Source organism: Erythrolamprus reginae, chromosome 1 (genome assembly GCF_031021105.1).
Source record: "Erythrolamprus reginae isolate rEryReg1 chromosome 1, rEryReg1.hap1, whole genome shotgun sequence".
NCBI classification, from domain to species: domain Eukaryota; kingdom Metazoa; phylum Chordata; class Lepidosauria; order Squamata; family Dipsadidae; genus Erythrolamprus; species Erythrolamprus reginae.
The window spans coordinates 359864604-359888271 of NC_091950.1; the positions used below are offsets into that span (position 1 = coordinate 359864604).

The window sequence follows — 23668 nt, forward strand, 5'->3', positions numbered from 1 at the left end:
CTGAAAGAGTAGTAGATCCTTGGAACAAACTTCCAGCAAACGTGGTAGATAAATCCACAGTAACTGAATTTAAACATGCCTGGGATAAACATATATCCATCCTAAGATAAAATACAGAAAATAGTATAAGGGCAGACTAGATGGACCATGAGGTCTTTTTCTGCTGTCAGACTTCTATGTTTCTATGTTTCTACAGTATATGTAAGGGAAGCCCAAGCAGCTTTCCAATATTATGCACGAAGGTCTAATCAGGCTCATATTATGCACTGCTAAACATTTTAATTTTTGTGAAATACATGACTGCTATTGGTTAGCAGTAGCTAAGTTATATGTTCACAACCTGGTTCTCTATTAAACCATCTATCCATCAACAAGAGTAAGAAAGCAACGCCATTTCATGAACTTGGGACGGTGAACCATTTTAATCACTGATCTTGCAATACTCTCACGCGTGTCTGTCTTTTTTTGGTGTGGAACCTCAACCAGCACAACTACTATACTATAATGAGAATAGAGAAGACTCATTTATCAGTCATAAATTTATATTTGCAAGATTAAACTATTGTGTCTAGTGAGGGATGACAGAAATAGCTGGAGCTGGGGGAAGTGGGGAACAGAGTTGGAAAAAAGCACCTCATTGCCTTTTTTGTCCAACTGTTTTCATCCAAATCTAATTTGTTCTAAGCTTTTTGTTGTTATTGAACAAGCTTTTACATACATTTTGCCCTCTTTTCCAGGTTATTTATGGGATGATATAATTTGGTGGTTAGACTAAAGAAAATGTTCTCAAATATTAAGAGGCAATAAAAATCTTAGAATTATCATGAATCACAATTTGAGAATAGTCCAACTTCTCTATTGTACTTATAAATATTTCATATGCAACTTCTTTTGTGCTTCTTCCCCACATCTCTCCAAGGGTTTAGAACATATTCAAGAGGATTTTGGAGTGACTGAGCAAAACCACATGGTAGATATTATCAAACTCCTCCAAACCTCCATAGGCACATTAAAAATTTAGTGTCATTTATTCTACATATAGATGGATGAAATGACATTTTTGATAGCTAAAGGTGAACTGAATGTTTAAGGCATAGACTAAAATGATTATCTTTAAAAATGGAAAGAACTGTTGGTGAAAATATGCCAAACATTATCAATCTGCAGCATAATATCTAAGATTATCGGCAGCATCGGACCAGAATATCTCCGGGACCGCCTTCTACCGCACGAATCCCAGCGACCGGTTAGATCCCACAGAGTCGGCCTTCTCCGGGTCCCGTCGACTAAGCAATGTTGTTTGGCAGGACCCAGGAGAAGAGCCTTCTCTGTGGCGGCCCCGACCTTCTGGAACCAGCTCCACCCAGATATCAGAGTTGCCCCCACCCTCCTTGCCTTTCGCAAGCTCCTTAAAACCCACCTGTGTCGTCAGGCATGGGGGAATTGAAATTTCACTTCCCCCTAGGCTTATAGAATTTATACATGATATGCTTGTATGTATGAGTGGTTCTTTAAATTGGGATTTTTAAGATTATTTTAATATTAGATTTGTTTACATTGTCTTTTTTATTGTTGTTAGCCGCCCCGAGTCTTTGGAGAGGGGCGGCATACAAATTTAATAAATAATTATAATTATAATTATAAACAGGCACATACATAGATCAATCAAGCATTACCCAACCACACACATCTGACCTCAGCTAAACCAGATCTAGATTTCTAGCTTAGAACAACAAGGGCACAGTGGTGCATTGCTGATCCATCAGTCCAAGGTTGTCCACCTAATAACCCTCTCAGACAGGGTTATTAAACAAACTATGGGATTTCAACAGTTTGCTTTGTTGATGACTAAATCAGGACCCCTGGCTTCTTAGCAAGAACACACTGTGACTTCCAACTTTAACTTGTCAAGGCAAGAACTAAAAGGAATCCCAGTTATTCAAACAGGTCTGCTCTGTGATTTGTTCTCCTTTGGCATATGAAGATTTAAGACATGACATTTAAAATGAGTCTCAAGTTCTGGGCTACATATGGTCCATTTGAGAAGAAATTTAATGCACCACAAATAATAACTATGCAAAATGTAACTGACATCCACTGTCCATTAGAATTTTACTTTAAAAAACAGAGTTTACAGTGCTAATTATAAGTGTGTTATTCTTTTGGTCTAGGTCAATAAATCACAGTAAATGCTATTCTTCTTTGTTCAAATATAGTTTAAAATCCCACATTGGTCATTTGGAAAGCAAAGTTTGTGTAATATTGCTCATAAAATTATATGCTTTCCTCTCTTCTTTTCCTGTTTTTGTTATTGTTTCTCTCCAAACCTGACCTATACTGACAATAAAGGTTATTGCCAAGCATAAAAAATGCACTTCATCAGAAAGCAGTATCGAAAAGCGAGTTTTTTATAAACCCAGTAATAGGTTTGACTCATTGCTGACACACCTAGTTACTAAAATATCTTTAGCTTGTTTAGACATCTTCTTTTCTTCCATAGAAGACGAAAATTCTCTTTAATTCTATCCAATGTCTTTAGTAGAAATAAATTAAATGAATAGATTGAATTTACATCCGTAAAAAAATACCAGTTTTCCTTTTCTTGGGGAAAATGGGCATTGGTCCCCCTGGCAATTGATGTGTACCTTGGTTGTCACGTTGTCTGTCAATATTAGAACATAATGACCAGACACAGTCCCCTGGAAACTTTCAAGGGCTAGATGAACTGCCCTGAGCGCTAGCTGGTCGGCTGGGACCTTTAGTCAATGAAGCCAGAAAGACAGCTAACTGGTCCGCTGACCAGAATGCAACCAGCAATAAACCTTTTTTTATCTCACGATTGAGTTTAAGAATTGAAATTGAAGTCAACACAAAGATCACATCTATTCTGGCTGAAGACTGAGCTGAAACCGGGGAGTCGCCAGGCAGGGGGAGACGCATCCAAAAAAGATCACATGCCCAGTCTCCAGGCAGAAGAACAGACCAATACCCATTCCTGGCTTCTTTCTCCCAGCCCTATGGAGAATAATTTAACCAGAATTTAAAAAAAATAGAAGGACTAAGCTAAAATAAATGAAATACAGAATTATTAGAAAGATTTGATTTTGACCTTTTAAACAAAAAAAATATATTAGCTAAAAAGACACCTGTTTTATTTTCATTTCTCTGCTATCCTATCAGGAGTTCAAACACTGATTTACAGCCCTATTTATAAGCTATTCACTCCTTTTTATAGTAGCATCAAGTAAGATACTGAGAACATATCTTCCATTTATAGAAACATAGAATCACAGATCTATGAAGCTGGAAGCAAGCATATGTATCTATCATAGTCCTCCCCAATAGCAGGAAAACCAATTAAACTATTTTCAATGGATGACTGTCCAGCTTCTTCTTAAAAATCTACAGAGTTAGAGAAGGTTGGTAGAGTGTTCCATAGATATACTTTATCCTTTCAGTTGCTTGCTATAGTAGGAAAGATGAAACAATTTCAGGCTAGATATAGTTTTCAAGAATCTTCTCAAGCTCAGGGAGAACGGTACTATTTAATTTTCCCCACGGTTCTGAATTTCTATGTATATAAAAATCAAGGCAGCATTAAGTAAAACTGTTTCAAGAGTATAGGAAAGAGGTCCAATAGGCCTGACAGATGTTTCTGCAGGGAATACCACAATGTCTTAATACTACAATGTTGTCAAAAACTGGTTATCTGACTTGGAACACAATTCTACCTGGTGTATAATATCCAAGTACAGTGTTCCCTCGATTTTCGCGGGTTCGAACTTTGTGAAAAGTCTATACCACGTTTTTAAAAAAATATTAATTAAAAAATACTTCGCGGGTTTTTTCCCTATACCACGTTTTTTCCCCGCCCGATGACGTCATATGTCATCACCAAACTTTCATCTGCCTTTAATAAATATTTTTTTATAAACTTTAATAAATAAACATGGTGAGTAATAATCTAAATGGTCGCTAAGGGAATGGGAAATTGTAATTTGGGGATTTAAAGTGTTAAGGGAAGGCTTGTGATACTGTTCATAGCCAAAAATAGTGTATTTACTTCCGCATCTCTACTTCGCGGAAATTCGACTGTCCCGGGCAGTCTTGGAACGCATCCCCCGCGAAAATCAAGGGAACACTGTACACTGCTCAAAAAAATTAAGGGAACACTCAAAGAACACATCCTAGATCTGAATGAATGAAATATTCTCATTGAATACTTTGTTCTCTACAAAGCTGAATGTGCTGACAACATGTGAAATTGATTGTCAATCACTGTTGCTTCCTAAGTGGACAGTTTGATTTCACAGAAGTTTGATTTACTTGGAGTTACATTGTGTTGTTTAAGTGCTCCCTTTATTTTTTTGAGCAGTATATATATAGCATATATTCCAAATGGAATTTACTTAAGAAAGTGCTACGTATAACTCATAATGCAAAATGGGATCCTACTGCATAAACACACAGAGTTTTTAATTTAAGTTTATTTTCTGTCCAACAGTTAAACACTACTGATTATAGAGTTATTATAATGAAACCCTGACTAGACTCCCTCACATTCCCAGTGGAAACATTCATAAACACAAGTCAGTTCTGAATTGATCCAGGAGTGGTTTACTAACCAATAAATTAGCAAAATGTCTGCAATTTCACAGCAAAAACTTTAGGCTATAAGTTGTCCATGTTTCAAAAATCGCATTCCCTAATTTTTGTTGTTGTTCCCCTTTTCAAACTTCTTTGCTCTGCTTTTTTTTTAAAAAAATATATTTTTAAAAAAATTAACAACATTTTCAAATTTAAAAAGGAAAGGGAGGGAAAAAGCTTTGCCAAGAGTTCTATGTGTAGTAAGAACAAGCCATTCCTTCCCTACATCCTATTGATGGTAAAGTTGATTTTAGAAGGAAAGCAAGAGAGATTAAAGTTTAAAAAAAGAATCCAGAGTTAATGGCCTTGCCCATCATTTGTTTCAGCTCATCTCCCTTGTAGCCTTGAAGAAATTCACTTACTATCACACATAGCCTTGTCGGGTGACAGTCTTTGAGAGAAAAAGATAAATCACAAATATTAATCAAGAAGATGCAGCGATCTTCTACATCCTAATCCAGTGATGGGGAACCTATGGCACAGGTGCCACAGGTGGCACGTGGAGCCCTATCTTCCGGCACGCAAGCCATTGCCCTAGCTCTGCTTCAGCACACCATATGCGCACCAGCCAGCTGATTTTCAGCTTGCACGAAGGCTCTGGGGGGGCATTTTTGGCCTTCGGGGCATTTTTGCCCTCCCCATGCTCCAAGGAAGTCTTTGGAGCCTGGGTAGGGTGAAAAACAGGCCTAGCGGGCCCACCAGAAGTTGGGAAGTGGGCTGTTTTTGCCCTATAGAGGGTCTGGGGCGGGCAGGGGAGGCAATTTTCACCCTCCCCCGGCATTGAATTATGGGTGTGAATGATTCAGCCACGTCATAGCTGCCGCATTATAATAAAGTTGCCAGTCAGGAAGGCCAAAAACCCCTTTATTTCTATTGTCTAATATTTTCTTGATAGCAGGTTTGGAAAAAAGAGCACATTAATTTATGTCATTAAAACCACCAAATTTTTTCCTGAAGCTCTGTTTCAAAAGCCTTTTTTCAGCCTCTGAAATCTCCGTTTGAGAGGCTGGGCAGGTTACATTTGAAGCATAAGACACAACCAGATTTTCACTCTCTTTTGGGGGGAGAAAGGCACATCTTATATTCTGAAAAATATGGTTGATGCCCATTTCACTCAGGTAGCTGAGGACTTACAAGTTTAAAACAAACAAACCCACCAAACAACCCACTGGCACCAAGGATCAATAGTTTTTATTTTACTTTATTTTATTTATTTATTTAATTTGTATGCCGCCCCTCTCCGTAGATTCGGGGCGGCTCACAGCAATAACAAAGAACAATGTAAAATGCAAATCTAATATTTCAAACAGCTAAAACCCCATAATTTAAAAAAAAAATACACACAACATACCATACATAAATTTTATAGGCCTGGGGAAGATGTCTCAATTCCCCCATGCCTGACGACAGAGGTGGGTCTTAAGGAGCTTACGAAAGGCAAGGAGAGTGGGGGCAATCCTGATCTCAGGGGGGGAGCCGGTTCCAGAGGGTCGGAGCCACCACAGAGAAGGCTCTTCCCCTGGGTCTCGCCAGACGACATTGTTTAATCGACGGGACCCGGAGAAGGCCAACTCTGTGGGACCTAACTGGTCGCTGGGATTTGTGCAGCAGAAGGCGGTCCCGGAGATATTCTGGTCCAATGCCATGGAGGGTCACTTTGAATTGTGACCGGAAACTGATCGACAACCAATGCAGACTGCGGAGTGTTGGTGAACTAACAATCACTAATAGCACAACTCATCTACCCAAATGCCTGGGAAAATAATCACTATGACACTATGGAGTCTGGTAATGAGTTCCACGCTTCGACAACTCGGTTACTGAAGTCATATTTTTTACAGTCAATAATCAAAGACCTCTTGTTTTCATTAGCCATATTACACAGTAAAAATTCTAAACAACAAATAATAATTAGTAATTTTCCAAAACACACCAAGAAAAAAACCTCAATATAAACTTATGCATAGTTTTCTACTGAGAAATCATAACACAACCTGTTATGTCTAGGTTAACTGTACAGCTCACATTTACTTTTTAAAAAGAAATTCGTTGTCTCTTAGATATTACTGTATCCCAATTTTTCTTGCCCACTGTTCATACTAGTTGGGCTGATGGCAGTTAGAATCCTACATATTCCACACATTCCGTATTTCTGCTTTAGTATCCTTTGAAGGGTGTAGTTATATTTTTAAAGTGAAGTTTTTGAAAAAGGCAAAAAAAATAGTACCTAAGATTTATTTTACTCACAATTCCGATTACAATTAACTAAACGTATTTGACCAAATGTATTCAAAGTCTTGGTTATGACCTTTAAAGCCCTTCATGGCACTGGACCAGAATATCTCCGAGACCGCCTGCTGCCGCACGAATCCCAGCGACCGATTAGGTCCCACAGAGTGGGCCTTCTCCGGGTCCCGTCAATTAAACAATGTCGGTTGGCGGGCCCCAGGGGAAGAGCCTTCTCTGTGGCGGCCCCGGCCCTCTGGAACCAACTCCCCCCAGAGATTAGAACTGCCCCTACTCTCCTTGCCTTTCGTAAGCTCCTTAAGACCCACCTGTGTCGTCAGGCATGGGGGAACTGAGACATCTCCCCCGGGCATATACAATTTATGAATGGTATGTGTGTATATATGCGTTTAGAAAATGGGGTTTTTTAAAATGTTTTTAGTAGAAATTTAGATTTGTTGTAAACTGTTTTTTCACTTTGTTGTGAGCCGCCCCGAGTCTGCGGAGAGGGGCGGCATACAAATCTAAATAAACAAACAAACCACATTCCTGCAAAATGTGAAACTGATTTGAAGTGTATATATTTTTATTTCAAATTCAACCTAATTTCCATAATTCAAACCTAAACATTGCAAACTTTTGAAACTAAAGGCAAAATGTTGCTTTGCTTTTTAAAAACCAATTTATAACGCCAAGTATCAACATTTCATTCTTTTAATGTGAAGTCATTTTATACTCTGCAGGCTTGTGAACCTTGCAGTAACCTGTTATGTTGATCTGGTTACATGCCAAAGCTAAGTTTTTAGTTGGGAAGAGTTCCTTCATCTTCCATAGTACTGTTTTTTCCTTGTTCAGCTTTTCATGTAAATTTAACAATATGGACACACACAGTTATGAAAGATGGATTCATTTATACATTAAATATAATTAACAGGTCACACTAGAATGGAAAACACCTGCATTTAATATTACTCTGTCAAAATCTGTGTGCTGTAAGACTTCCAACAATGTCTGTTTTACACACTGTTTTTAACAGCTTTCCATACGATGAAATGGACATTCTAAAAAATTATGTACAAACTGTAGAAAATGTCAAACAAAATGATCACATATAAAATGTTCTGAATGGTGTAGTATGTGTCTTTCTAACAATTGTTTAAAAGTATAGTTTAATGAAATTTTCACAGTGTATTCATTTAAAAAAATTACATACTGTTTATCATGCACTATATCCTCATTATACCCCCCTGCAAAATCTGACAAAAAAGTATTCAATAGCGTTTGTGTGGGTGTGCATGATGTGTGTAAGACAGAGAAGCACGATAGTCTTATGTATCCATTTCATTTTTGAATACAGAAACACACACAAACACAGAGATATTTTTCACAACAATTTTGACAACTATTGTGCTCCTCACTCATTGATTTCTCCTAAGTTAATAAGTAACATACTGCAACCCATCCGCCCTTTGATAATTTCGGCTGCTGTTTTCTGCACTGAATCCGTTCTGCAGGTTGGAATAAATGACTAATCAAGATTCCTAATTTTTATTGTGTTTTATTCCCTTTCCGATAGTCAATGTGAAACTCCTTTCTTATGTAGCAGCCACAACTTTGCAATTCTTTTCCCTCCCACATTCATCATTACCCCAGACATTGCTAGCTTAGATTCTATTTGCATAGTTGTGAAAATAGACAGTACTGTATACGCAGGTCATTTACACTAAACTGTGTTTGCCATTTTATTGCCCATTCTTCTATTTCCAGTGTAGGGAGATGACTTGCATCATTTTAATTATCCTAAACAATTCGGTGTTGCCAGAAAAATTAGCCACCGCATTAACCATCCTTAGCTCCACATAATTTATGGAGAAGCTGAAAAAACACAGATCACAAGGCAAATCCTTCCAGTTGTTACTATCCTTCTCTTGTGTATTGTGTATCTGCTGCTAATTTTATGTTCTTTATTTAGCTACAGGTAGGCCTTGATTTAGGATTGGTCACTTAGTGACTGTTTGAAGTTACAATAGGACCCCCCATCCCCCCCAAAAAAGCTACATGACCAAAATTTGAAGTTATGGCTGCTGCAGCACTATTGTGATCATTTGCTCTTATGATTGATACTTCAGTGGCCCCAACTATCTCTCCCACATACATAACCCTGTCCTTCAGGTTCCTGGAGATCTTTGGCCTACTTTCTCTTCCATCTCACCCTACTCACTCCACTTTCCACCATCCATTGTGCACTTACCTTTGGAAGATTTCTGGAGCTTCAGAGCTCACGTGGGTGCCATTTTTGGAGTGGCCACAATCAATTGTGGCCACTCTAAAAATGACATTGGTTTTACAGGACAGAGCTACACAGTCCAGAGATGAAACAGACGTGTAGATCCTTCTTTATCAAAACAAGTTCTTCTAAATGCTTAGGACAATACTTCCTTATCAGTGTAACCACAAAAATACATTACACTGTTTTCAGTATTGTTACTGCATTAGGTTTGGTAACATAAAGATAGGCTTAAAAATAGGTTCTGCATCAACATAAACATGCAGGATAGACACCCTGTCAATATCCTACTAAGGGTAGGGCTTTGAGAGATGCCTCAATTTTTGTAAGATATCTTCAAATATCCATCTCTTAGCCTATGACTTTAATTATAGCAATAGCATTTAGACTTATATACCGCTTCATAGTGCTTTTACAGCTCTAAGTAGTTTACAGAATCAGCATATTGCCCCAAACAATCTCATTTTACCCACCTCGGAAGGATGGAAGACTGAGTCAACCTTGAGCCGGTGGTGAGATTTGAACTGCTGAGCTACAACTAGCAGTTAGCTGAAGTAACCTGCAGTGCTGCACTCTGACCACTGCGCCATCCTGGCTCTTATTATGCATTTATATGTAGTACATGAAGCATATACGATGTAAAAACACGGACTAAGAAAAATTGTGTTCACTATGCCTGGCTATATAGCAGAAGTAGAACCTCTGAGCATTTATTGATGTTACTGAACACAGCTTCCACCAAGCCTTAGCCAGCAACATCAATGATGGGAATGTTGGTGTCATAGTGTCTTGTGTGTTGTGTGTTGTAAAATCTGCACATGTAACGATACACATACTACAGGTACTCCTTGACTTATGACCACAATTAAGCCCAGAATTTATGTTGGTGGCTAAGTGAGAAATTTGTTAACTGAGTTTTGCCCCATTTTGCCACTTGTGTTAAGTGAATCACCGCAATTGATAAATTAGTCACAGGGTTGCTAAGTGGATCCAGCTTCCCCATGGACTTTGCTTGTTCAGGTAGTCGCAAAAGGGGATCACATAATCCTGGGACATTGCAACCGTCTTCAATATGGGTCATTTGTGAAGCATCCAACTGCAAATCACATGATGCTAAAACGGTCATAAGTGTGAAAAATGGTCATAAGCAGAGGTGGGCTGCTAAGGTGGAACGGTGACGTGTGCTCGCCCCCGTGATTCTGAGTGCTAGCCACTTTAGCGTTCACGTGTGATTTTAGCTACCTGCCCAGGTGCAGTAGTATAATTGCGCTGGACTCCTGTTAGTACAAGGTACATGGTGGTTAGGGTTTGCCATTGTAAACTACCTATTATAGTCTCTTATACTATCACTTTAAATATTTTGGGCTGGTTCGCCATAAGAGGGCGCCAGTACTCCTTCACTCAATGATGCTTTAACGCTCATTCATTTTTTGCTTTGCCTTGAGGGGGGAATGTGTTTGCTTAGTGCTTATTATATTGTATGGCTTAGTGCTTGTTATGGATTGTTTCTGTTTTGTATATATGTAAATAGTACTTGTGAAGCATAACTAAGTCTGTGTCTTTATTTCTTTGGCTTTATCACACATCCACACTCTGTTAAAATTCTCTGCTCAGTGTATGTCAAAGGTCTCATAGCCTAGCTATACCGAGACATACCAACAACTCCTCTAGCACTCAGAGCCAAGGGGTGAGCACAGGTCCCCGTTCCACCTTAGCAGCCCACCTCTGGTCATAAGTCAGTTTTTTCAGTGCTGTTGGTCACTGCGAATTATCCCTAAATGAACTGTTGCAAGTTGAGAACGACCTGTGTTGTGGTTAGCTCTGGCCCAGCTCCTGCCCCAAGGACTGCGGATGTGGGGGAGATAGCCACATGCTGCAGACCTGTTTTGCCCCCGGTGGAATCAGCTGATGAAGGCTCTTCTGACCAAGAAGACATGAGTGACAGGGAGGAGGAGAGTGTGGCAGACAGCTCAGAAGGAGATCAATTATCTAGCTCCTCCTTGGATTCAGAACAAGAGTTAATGATACAGCCATGCATGCGGAGAGCGATGCATAGGCAACTGAGAGATTATTATCAAAGAAAATGAGGCCACCTGTGGTTGGGTGGGGCTGTGGTAATTAGTGAGGCTGCTATAAAGAGCAGCCTGTGGGTTTGGCCATTGTGGAGGATTATCTGATCTTTGTGTTTCATGACTGCTTTACTGACTTCGACTTTTTGTGTGCTGATTTTCCCCTGCTTTGAAACTAAACCAGAGCAAAGTGTGTTTCACTTTGTGAAAGAAGAAGGACTGTGAATTGCCTCACAGCTGCAAGCTAAGTATCACAGAACTGATAAGGGACTTGTACAAATTATCAGTTTGTTTGGAGACAAGTGCTCTTTGCTATACCAAAAGAGGGCTTGGTTTAAGTGAATTTTCATTCTAAAGAACATTGTTTTGAATTTTCAAACGTGTGTGTGTCTGAAATTGTATCTGTGCAATTTTCGGAGGATTCTACCAGAGAGCTCGACAGAACAACCTGTATATAAGGATTGCATTAGATCAGTGTTTCCCAACCTTGGCCACTTGAAGATATTTGGACTTCAACCCCCAGCGAACACTGGCTGGGGAATTCTGGGAGTTGAAGTCCAAATATCTTCAAATGGCCAAGGTTGGGAAACATTGTATTAGATGCTAGAGGAAATGAAATATCTACTTACTGCATGTTGGCTATATGCTGTTGCACAGGCTGGTGCTGAAAATGTTCAGGCCACTGATGATGTAGGCAGAAGGAGGGCAAGGACTGAAGGCAACAAGCAGTCTGATACAAAGGTGTATGATTCTGGCAAGCAGTTGCTGAATATTCAGTGGGTAGGTCTGGGGAGCCGGAAGGCAATGGAGGTGGTGCTGCATTACCAGCCACTGAAAGACCTTCTTGCTGGCTGCTTTGGCTACTTAGTGCCTGATGATACGGGCAAGGGTGGCAACACTGCAGCAACACCTGTGGTGTCCTTTGCTCGTCCGCTGCTAGGAAAGGTGCTTTGAGTGTGCCATTCACGTGAAAGCACCCATTCGCAGTCACTTTTTTTCTCACTGTTTCTTCTGATGGTGGGAGATTGTAGAGTAGGACAGTGCCATCCTTGGTCGCAAGAAGATCTGGGTTTGCTGCTCCAAATGGAATGCTGCCATTGCTCAGAACGACAAACTCGTTGCTTCCGCTGCTTGCAGCCATATCTTAAAATCCTGGTGGCCTGTAAAGTTTTGGGAAGGGGGAAAAAACAGAATTTTTAAAAAGGCAGAATGTTAACATAAAAATTCCCTCAACACTGTCAAACCTTTTACCCTTAGATTATCTAAAGTTATCTACGGTTATCTACGGTTGACCTATCCAGATTCCTAAGAGGTCAGTAAGGGGCGAGTACAAGTGCACTAGAGTGCCTTCCATCCCCTGTCCTATTGCTCTCCTATATGTCCTATACCTTTCTTCTATTCGTATATCTCTTCTTCTATTCTTTCATTGATATGTTATATTACTATACCTTCTTTTCTATTATTTCTTAGATATATTTTACTATGAGTATCTCCTCTATAACCTTCATCATGTATTTTACTATGTGTATATATATATATATACCCACTAAAATCCTCATTGTGTATTGGACAAATAAATAAATAAATAAATAAATAAATAAGTCTGTACTTCTATTTCTACTAGTTTTTTCTCATCATTCCTATCACCCATTTCCTCCCACTTAGGACTGTATGACTGTAACTTGTTGCTTGTATCCTAAGATTTTTATTAATATTGATTGTTTCTTCATTGCTTATTAGACCCCTATAACAATCATTAAGTGTTGTACCACATGATTATTAACAAATGTATCTTTTTGTTTTATGTACACTGAGAGCATATGCACCAAGACAAATTCCTTGTGCGTCCAATCACACTTGGCCAATAAAGTATTCTATTCTATTCTATTCTGTTCTGCTCTGCTCTACACTACTCTATTCGAATAACTCGCTTGCTGAAGTATTGAGGAATAAAAGAAAAGGGGAATAATGGGATGAGCTGGGTTTCGTTGCTAGGAATAGCTGGGCCTTAGGCTCCAGAATTTAGAGGTGAGATGGATGTGGTCATTTTGTTCAGCTGCACTCTGGAGCTGGAGAGAGCATTGCTGTTTGACAGAGCAAAGCTGGAATCAAAAGGGACCAGGCTCTGGAAGTGAAACTCCACTACCTAAACAAGGGTCTTTCAAGAGCTTTTCAGCACTAGCTTTTTGCTGATGAAGAGTTTGAGAAGTGCTGGTATTGAGCACATACAGCTACTGAATTGACTAATCATAAATACTGAGCACAAGGTGTTTTATACAATGGAAAGCTGCCCTAGAAACATCAATGCAGCTTCACAAAGCTGGTGTAGTTTGGAGTCTTCAGGGCCTAAAGCTAATGGGGGGAAATGAGTGTTAAACACACTAATGGTTTACTGTACCTTGCACCCAGTTTGTAAACTTAATACCAAACAGCAATTAGTCGCAACCTCAAAAGTAGGAACATTCTCTATTTCCCTCACACCTCCACCACAATATCAACACAGAATATTTTACTGAACAAGCAGGCCCAAAAATACAACTAAGCATATTGTGAAAGTGATGATTTTATGAACGAAAAATTTCTTTTAAAAACTTTTACCACATGTTTCTGATGGACTGAGCAAGCTCCAGAACAGCTAATAAAAAAGATGTTAAGGGGAGGTACATTTCATAAATAAGGCTTCCTTTTAAGAAACGTACCCTCACAGACTTTTTTATATATTAACCTTTGTTCTGCCAGCGTGTCCCAACCGCCCGTAATTACAGGGTAATTAGTCCAAAAAGACACACGCCACACGATAGAAGGAAAACCAAAAGTCTTTATCAACAGAAAAGCAGAAAATACTCCCTTTTTAAATGTCAAAGGGATTTTCTGGTACACACAAGGCACAGGTTAAATGCAATCCAATTTCTCACCCAGTAACTGGGAAATTGAGTCCAATTCCAAAGTCCAGAAAGTCCACACACAGTCTTGGAACAGGGAAACAGCAAAACCACGATCTTGACGAAACTATGAATCAGATAAACTTCCACAAGGCTAAACCAGCATGCTGTTCTTTTTATCTGTAGCACTAATTACAGCAGCCCCACCCAACCACAGGTGGCCTCACTTATCTCCTGTAATAATCCTTCAGTTGTTCTCTCCTATGCATCACTCTACGCATGCATGGGTCTGTGATAAGTTCTTGTTCAGAATCCAGGGATAATAAAGATGATTGATCTCCTCCTGGGCTGTCTGCCAAACTCCCCTCTTCCCTGCCACTCACGCTTCCTTCGTCGGAGGAGCCTTCGTCGGGAGATTCTATCGAGAGCAAAACAGGCCTGTGGCATGTGGATGGTTCCCCCACATCCACCTCCACATTCTTTGGGGCAGGAGCTGGGCCAGAGCCAACCACAACACCCTTAAGGGAATATTGATAATATTGATATTCATATTGATAAGTTGCAAAACCACAGAATTATAGAGTTGAGAGGAGCCACTGAGACCATCAAATCCAACCCCTATCTTAAAGCGCCGATCCAAATTATAGCTGAAGGCAAGAAATGGTGAGTTGTGTACCTTCAACAGGGCTGTGGACAAAGAGAAGGAGCCCACCAGTTCTCTGCTAAGTGTTTCCACTGGCTGAAACAAGGCATCCATATTAAATCATCTGATATAGGAATAACATATTTACCAAGATAGTGACTACAAGCATTCATTCACTCTCTCTCTCTTTTCTCTCTCCCTCTCTCTCCAATTTTCATAAAATACTGCTGTTGTTTTGCAATATTGAAAACTCTTGTTTTAAGCACAGAAATATCCTGTAAGTTTAAGAAAACATGCAATCATGTCTACCTGTAATAATTTCTACAGCATAATGTTACAGCGTAGCTGTAATTAAAAGTCTTCTCGTGCCATTAGTCACCCCTGGACTCGGATCCCAACAGCTGCAAGGGAAGGTTTGGACTCTCCCGCTGTCAGTCATAGAAGGAGCGTAATCAGGTAAGACCAACACCTTTTCTTCTGACTACAGAGGGAGAGTTTAAGAATGGGATTTACCGAAGCCTATTACCCTAAGGAGTCCCCCCGAGGAACGCACTTTCTGTAAGACCCTCCTCCCGAAGGATGTGTTGGCTGATGCAAGGGTGTCTAACTTACAGTGCTGAATAAATGGCGATGGGGAATCCCACATTGCCACCCTGCAGATTTCGTCAGTGGAAGCTTGTGCTGTCCAGGCTGCTGTTGTGGCTACATTCCTAGTAGAGTGAGCCATTATCCAAGGCAGTGGCATGGCCTTAGATTGGTGGGCTTGGGCTATACAAGATCTCAACATTTACTAACCATGGACAGGGTCACCTGGACAGAGTCACCTGGGAGCTTGATGATGGTTGAAAGGAGACAAAGAGAGATTCTGTCTTTCTATCTTTCGCCGTCCTTTTGATATAAATTCAGAGAGCCCTCCATAAATCCAGTATACGCCATTGTCTCTCCGGAGCATGGGAAGGCCCTGGACAAAAGTTAGGCAGGACAATCTCCTAGGTCTGATGGAATCAGGAGTTGACTTTCAGGGTGAAGGAGGGATCCAGTTTGAGGACCACTCTATCTGCATGGAAAATGCAGAGGTTGTCTCTAAACGACAGGGCTAACTAACTAACTAACTGAAACTTGCCTGGCCAAGGTGATGGCTGCCAAAAAGATGACTTTCAATGTCATAAAATGGAGAGCAGTTGTCCTTAGTGGCTCAAACAGTTCTGATGTGAGCACCTGCAGTACCATAGGTAGATCCCAAGTGGGAAACCAATGGAACACAGGCAGGTGTAAGGTAGCTGCTTTCCTAATGAAGCGCCTGATCGCTGGATGATGAGAAAGGGAATCGCCTGCCTGCGGATAGTGTTGTGTGACAGTCCCCTAACCAGACCATCCTTGAGGAAGTCTAGGACTTGAGGCTGCAGAAGGATCAACAGACTTCTGTGAACACCAATTGGCGAAAGCCCTCCAAGTCGCAATTGTAAATCCTGGTAGTCAATAGTCTTCTGGCTGCCTGGATAGTCTGAATGACCCCGGAGGAATACTTGTTCTCCCCCAAGAGCTTCCTCTCAAGTGCCAGATGGTCAACTGAGGACAAGTATTCCCTCAGGGTCATTCAGACTATCCAAGCAGCCAGAAGACCATCGACTATCAGGATTTACAATTTACGTGGACCTTGGTGGCCACGTTGTTGGTTAAAATCAGGACATGATGACCCTGGATGATGTCCTGGAAGTGGTGCAACACCAGGTGCACTGCCTTGTGCTCCAGCCAATTGACGTTGCTGACCTCAGTCTGTGTCCAGGTAGCACTGGAGCCTCACTGGGATGGTTCTGAGGTGGGTTGCCAGTGGCTCCAGTACTTTGGTGAAACACCTGAGAGCGGAAGCCAGGCTGAAGGGTAGAGCCCTGTACTGCTAATGTTCGTTCCCATACTGGAATCTCAAGAACCGACGATTGCCACCAGAATCGGCACATGGAGATATGCTTCAGTGAGATTGATGGAAAGCAGGAAATCGCCAAGAAGGACTGGAGGTAGCTCATTTTGAACTTCCTGCCACTGGTTCTCAACTTCAAAAAAGATTCACCATCACTGCTCTAGAGCAAGACTGAGTTAAAAACTGGGATCAAGGAGAGAGACAATGGGGTGTGGCTTCACTTATGACTCGGTCTCTGGGCAGAAAGGATCATCCATCCTTGCACTCTCCCACTGTCAGTCAGGAGAAGGTAATGCTTCGCCTGCTTTATTTCACTTCACAAAAAAGATTGCCAGAAAATTAAACTGAGCAAAATGCAACAACCTGTTTCATTTCATTAATGTCACTCAACAGCATTCTGCTAAGAAAGCATCCTGCTTTTCAGCCACAACAATGGAAATCCAATCCAACAAAGAGAAAGGCAAGTTGCAAAAGTTAGTTTTCCTCTGCTATAAAATTGTAGCGTGAAAGAAAGAAATTAAAATAGTCATAACAGGTGGTGCCTGATCTTTTTATCAGCAATATTTATTTACCTCTCAAGCCACTATTCCTTGGGCAGTTACAGAGTTCTAAAATGCATAATGTCATTGATCTTAGCTTCTGGCTCTTAACTAGACATTTTTGGAATTCCCTAAACTCTTTGCTATTCATAATATGTGGGAGTTTTTCTGACTTTCCTGGCACTAGCTTATTTTGTTTATAGGCCTCTAGCTATTTCTTCTTATTAAACTATGCCCCTTTTTCATAAAAGAAGCACCGGGTCATCTAAGATTGCTCCCCTAAGTTTGAGTCTACCTTAAAATGCATCAAGAAAATTTGTGCACTAACAATTTAGGAAGTTTACTCTAATTAGTGGTGTTAAAGTTCGCCTTGTTGAAAATTGAACTATTTTAACCCTCTTTCTGGTCACTGTTCCTGAAATTGTGCAGAGCTGAAACCTACAAAACGTTTCTACTCATGGAGAAAAGGTAGACTTGAAAAGGTGTGGACTTGCTTTAGTTGTTAAGAATATACAAATGTGATCAACTTCTTCACTTGGAACTGAATGTGCCTCCAGCCAGCTTTAGGATCCAATCTGAAACCACTGAATTGCTTTAACACAAAATTGCTTTCTCTTGAATAGAACACCTGGACATCACTTTCTAAAGGGATAGATATGTACCTTTACTGCAGCAAGGGAGGAATGAAGTTTAATAAATTCACAGCTGTTTAACTACATTTTAATTCATCTTCAAGTGAACATTCAAGGTTATCAATCAGTTTGATCTAAACTCAATTATGTTTTAGCCTCACTGAAATCAAGTAGGACACATTAGTCAATATTTTGACAATGCTTAAGTCAATTTCATCATCAGATTCAAATGATATATCTATGCAGGTGCTGAATTAGTGTTTGCAGTCATGAATGGGCTGGATGAAGGCCAATAATATGAAATTAAAACAACAAGGGGACTCTTAACATTTTATAGGGTGTCACTTAGTATGGCATCAGCTTTAGTATTGTGCAGATAGCTATCTTTAGGGTGACATAAATTTTAAATTCAAATTGATAAAGCCTCTTTATTTCTTCATGCATAGTATCAATTTGGACCAGGCCTTAGAGATTATTCTGTACAAAAACAAATGCATAGTTAGTTGTTCTCATTTAATTTATGTAGCTTAGGGCAGAGGTCTCCAACCTTGGCAATTTTATGAGGTGTTGACTTCAACTCCCAGAATTCCTCAGCCAGCCAGAGAGACCTCTAGTTTAGGATATTTGGGCAAATTCATCGGTTACAATTGTTCCTTGGAGATAGCTACACATGCTACCCACTTGTTTCTGACCACATCTGATGCACTTTCCTTTAAAATGCAATATGACTTAAGACTTGAAAGAGTTTAGAATTGCTTCTCCCCAGACCAGTTGCCTTATAAGGTGTTCTATTGTACAATTTTGGGCACACCAGTGTTTTTTCTGCTGCAAAATCCAAATTGCAATACTCACCCCATAGCAGTGTGACTTTCTGAACCTTACCAACTTTAGCTTGTGTAGAAGTCAACAACCAGAATTATTTATTTATTTATCTATTTATCTATTTATTTATTCATTCATTCATTCATTCATTCATTTATTGGATTTGTATGCCGCCCCTCTCCGTAGACTCGGGGCGGCTAACAACAATGATAAAAACAGCATGTAACAATCCAATTAATAAAACAACTAAAAACCCTTATTATAAAACCAAACATACACACAAACATACCATGTATAACTTGTAATGGCCTAGGGGGAAGGAATATCTTAACTCCCCCATGCCTGGTGGCATAAGTGAGTCTTGAGTAGTTTATGAAAGACAGGGAGGGTGGGGGCAGTTCTAATTTCCAGGGGGAGTTGGTTCCAGAGGGCCGGGGCCGCCACCGGGAAGGCTCTTCCCCTGGGGCCTGCCAAATGACATTGTTTATTCGACGGGACCTGGAGAAGGCCAACTCTGTGGGACCTTATCGGTCGCTGGGATTCGTGCGGTAGCAGGCAGTTCCGGAGGTAATCTGGTCCAATGCCATGTAGTCAGTATAGTGGGAGTTGAAGAGGGGCGGCATACAAATCTAAATAATTAATTAAATAAATAAATAACTTAAAGTTGATGAGCACCAAAAGTGGCATGGGCCAATTTAATGCTACTTGATTTCCCCACATATTTGACTGCTTTTGTTTGGCTTTTTTTAAATCACAACAATATGGCATTCACATTTTTATTAACATGGATGTGTATGTATATCCCAGGCATATAAATGTAATAAATGTATTAAATTTGACCCTGGGATTTTTAAGATCCCAATGACTGATCAGATCCCCACAGGGTTGGTCTCTTCCAAGTCCCGTCAGCCAAACAATGCTGGCTGGTGGGGCCGTGGGGGAGAGCCTTCTCTGTGGTGGCTCTGGCACTCTGTAATCAACTTTCCCTGGAGATTCTCACTTCCCCCACTCTCTTGGCTTTCCGAAAGGCCCTAAAACACAGATTTGCTGGCAGGCCTGGGAAGGGCGTTGAATACCAACATCTAGTTCCAGCCTATTAATGAATGAGTGATGGATGAATGATTTTATTATGGGGTTTTTAACTTTGTATCTATTTTATTTTTGTTTGCTGCCCTGAGTAGGTGAGGAGAAATGTAATTCACAAATGTAAGTAAGTAAGTAAGTAGGTAGGTAGGTAAGTAAGTAAGTAAGTAAGTAAGTAAGTAAGTAAGTAAGTAAGTAAGTAAGAAAGAAAGAAAGTAAGAAAGAAAGTAAGAAAGTAAGTAAGTAAGTAAGTAAGTAAGTAAGTAAGTAAGTAAGTAAGAAAGAAAGTAAGAAAGTAAGTAAGTAAGTAAGTAAGTAAGTAAGTAAGTAAGTAAGTAAGAAAGAAAGTAAGAAAGAAAGTAAGTAAGTAAATAAGATGTCCCCACAAAAATGATAAACCTGGATGGGAACAAAGAAAACTGTTCTGTTGTGAGCTGCTCCGAGTCCTTGGAGAGCGGCGGCATACAAATCTAATAAATTAAAATTAAATTAAATTAAAAACCAACCAATGCAATCTAAAGAAGGCTTCAAGTACTCATGCCAAAGGCCTGGGCAAAGAACCAGGTCTTCAGGGCCATTCAAACACAAAAGATCAGGGACTGTTCAAATCTCTTGGGGAACCTAAAGTCAAGTGCTATTACAGAAAAAGTGTGTTTCCAGGTCTCAAGCATTGGATTACTCAAAGGTATAGTGGATGGAAGCACTTTGCTGAGCTTGGAGGCACAGGTGGAACTGGTTAATATCAGGATCAGGGACCAATACCAATGCTTTGGCAAGTTACTACCCACAAGGGCAGGAGTAGCAAAATCCTTCCGTACTCTTCCCCAAAATTGCATTGCTGAATCCATGTAGGTATTATTATTATTTTATTATTATTTATTAGATTGGTATGCCGTCCAGTGTTCCCTCTAATTTTTTTGGGGGGTGGGCGGAAAAGTATAGTGTCTGAGCGGCAGTCTCTTTGGGACTGGGCGGCACAGAAATAATAAATAAATAAATAAACAAACAAACAAACAAACAAAAACCCCACCCTGTTTTGTCTCAGAGAATTTCCAAATAAAATACTGTACTGTGTGTCTATAACAGTGAGCTCATAATAGGGCAACTCTATCAATATCAAAATGCCACTTAAATAGTTGAGCTAGTTTCAAACTAGATTTTGATTTTCTTTCTCTCTTCCTTACTCCCATTCTTTTTCTTTCTCTTTTCCTTCCTCTCTTTCTTCTATCTGTTTCTCTCTCTTCCTCTCTCTCTCTCTCTCTCTCCTTCCCTCTCACTCTTTCCCTCTCGGCTTCTGGGCAGGTTTGGAAAACTCTGAGTTGATTATGATTTTTAAGTGAGCGATTGCTCACTGCTCAGCTTAGAGGGAACTATGATGCCGTCCCTCTCTGTAGACTCGAGGCGGCTCACAACAATAACAAAGACAATGTAAGAACAAATCTAATAATTTAAAAAACACTAAAAACCCATTATTAAAAGCAAACATACACACAAACATACCATGTATAAACTGTATAGGCCCGGGGGAGATGTCTCAGTTCCCCCATGCCTGACGGCAGAGATGGGTCTTAAGAACTTTACGAAAGGCAAGGAGGGTGGGGGCAGTTCTAATCTCCGGGGGGAGCTGGTTCCAGAGGGTCGGGGCCGCCACAGAGAAGGCTCTTCCCCTGGGTCCCGCCAAATGACATTGTTTAGTCGACAGGACCCGGAGAAGGCCAACTCCGTGGGATTCGTGCGGCAGAAGGTGGTCCCGGAGATATTCTGGTCCAGGTAGCTGGAATTGAGCTCAATTTAAGGGCTGTTTTCTCCTTTGAAGGTGGCTTTACACTCAGTATTGGTTTTGAGTGTCAGTTGTATTAATTTTACCTCAATCTTACATCTGAATCAATTATTGCTCTTTTGCACTTGGTTTACTGGGCGCAGATTTTGAGTCAGGGTTATTGAGTCATTCACTTAATGGAACTTTATAAATCTATCAGCAAAAAATGATTTGCTAGTATTATTCGGCATAGACCAAAACCTAATATTTTAAATGCGCATTTTCCAATTTTCCAACAATGGAATACACTCACTCATGGAAATAGGAGTAAAATTGGAGGGGTGAAATTAAAAGCACAATAGTATCCTGATGATGCTTAAGCTAAAGAAAAAAACATGACGGTGCAGTGTAGATGACATGTCCCTAATAAAAAACAGCTTTGCTTGATCAAGTCAAGGCAAATGGTTTTCACGATGCAAAATGATACTGCATTTCAACATAGTTGGCAAGAAGGAGTGCCCCCCTCCAAAAATTCCACACACCTTACAACAATCTCCATACCACCACCTCCCAAGATTTTCTGCATAAAGAGTCATCACAACATACAGGCTTTTACACTTGAATTTCAGTTTTTGCTGTTACAATAGATAATCTCATTTCCTTTTTGTACAACAATTCTGACCTAAATGAAAAGCAGTACAGAACTGTTACACAGACACAAAATTCCACTTAACTTCTCTCTTTCCGAAAAGTATCATACCTATTAACACATTTTTTGTCTAATTGAAGAAAAAAGGGAGCTAAATAACCAAAAATACTGCTAGCCTGAGATACAGGCTAAGTTTAATTAAAGAAAAAAAATATTTATATAATATATTTTGGCTATAACTTGTACATTGTTTATCCTCACCAGTGTTTCAAAAAAAATTCTTTCACCAGAAATGTCCTTTTACAATATCAGTTCAATCTTTATATTAATTATGTGTTTCCAACGTTGAGTTTTCATCAGTGCAAACATATTTGGCATTTATAATCATATTATACACTTAACTAACCTGCTTTGCAATTAGTTTTAATTACTTTCAGGAGAAACATTCTAAAGGGAAAAGATATTGTGCTTACCAGAAGCTTAGCATGAAATACAGTTTGCCCAAACTGCAAAAGAAAGTACTTGTGTTGAAAAAGATATTGAGGTTTGTAAAAAATTATGTAACCAGGGAATGTCAATATTTAAACTAACACAGCACTCAAGGTTTCTATAGAGAATACACTATACATAATGAATTCATACAGACTACTCCACATGTGTGAAAAATTATAATGCAAGAATTGCATAGACTAGCTTGAAGATAGAACGAAAAGTTCTAACAACTACTGCATAGCTGAAAGTTGTTTCTGATACACAATAACCTTAACAGGTACTTGACTTATAATTCACAGTACACTTATTAAAAATAATCATAATCTACAGTTTTGAAATTATTTTATTTGTAATACCTTGGTATACCTGCCCCCAACAGCACATTTTGAAATAAAAAACTAGCAGCATACTTCCAATATGTTACACCAATGTTAGAGAGAGCCAGCACAGAGAAATTTATAGTACAGAATAGACTTCATTGAATACACTTAATTATCAAGCATCTGTCACCTCGGTATATTTACAAGTACAGTCTGCTTTCTTAAACATGTTCCAAATTAAGAAGAATCCCATTTTGCAATAATTGTATAAATAGCTTGTTTCCCATTGATCAGAAAAGACAATCCTTAAATTGGGATTTAGCTATTCCTATCATACCAAACTTAATCAAGTTTTACAACCCATCCAGGCATATAAAGTCTTCGTCTGCAACTGCAGTTTCAGCCAACAACTCCATATATAACTAATCCATGCCAAAACAAAAATAAAAGGAAAAAAAACCCACAACATCCAGCCGTAAACTTACAACAACTCACCTAATTCTGAAATCCTTGCTTTCAAATGAACAGAAATGAAAGATTAAGCTCTTCCTTTCTGGAAAGCCTGCAAACAAATCTCCGCAAACACCTTCTTGATGAATTTTAAAGCTTTGCCTTGAAGTGAATCTCCATTCACCGCTTCCGTTGAGCAAATGCGATTGGTTAACAGCTCCAATCAGCAGAAACAACAGGAAAAAGGCAA

General features: G+C 39.7%; 1 protein-coding gene across 1 annotated transcript in view; it reads right to left on the minus strand.

Moving 5' to 3' along the window:
* The window catches only part of DISP1 (dispatched RND transporter family member 1), an 81214-nt gene that overhangs the window by 32087 nt on the left and 25459 nt on the right, over positions 1 to 23668 (minus strand). The window contains 1 exon segment of the mRNA XM_070734362.1: positions 11859 to 12389. Coding sequence (XP_070590463.1) covers positions 11859 to 12370 — 512 coding nt within the window. The 5' untranslated portion in view covers positions 12371 to 12389.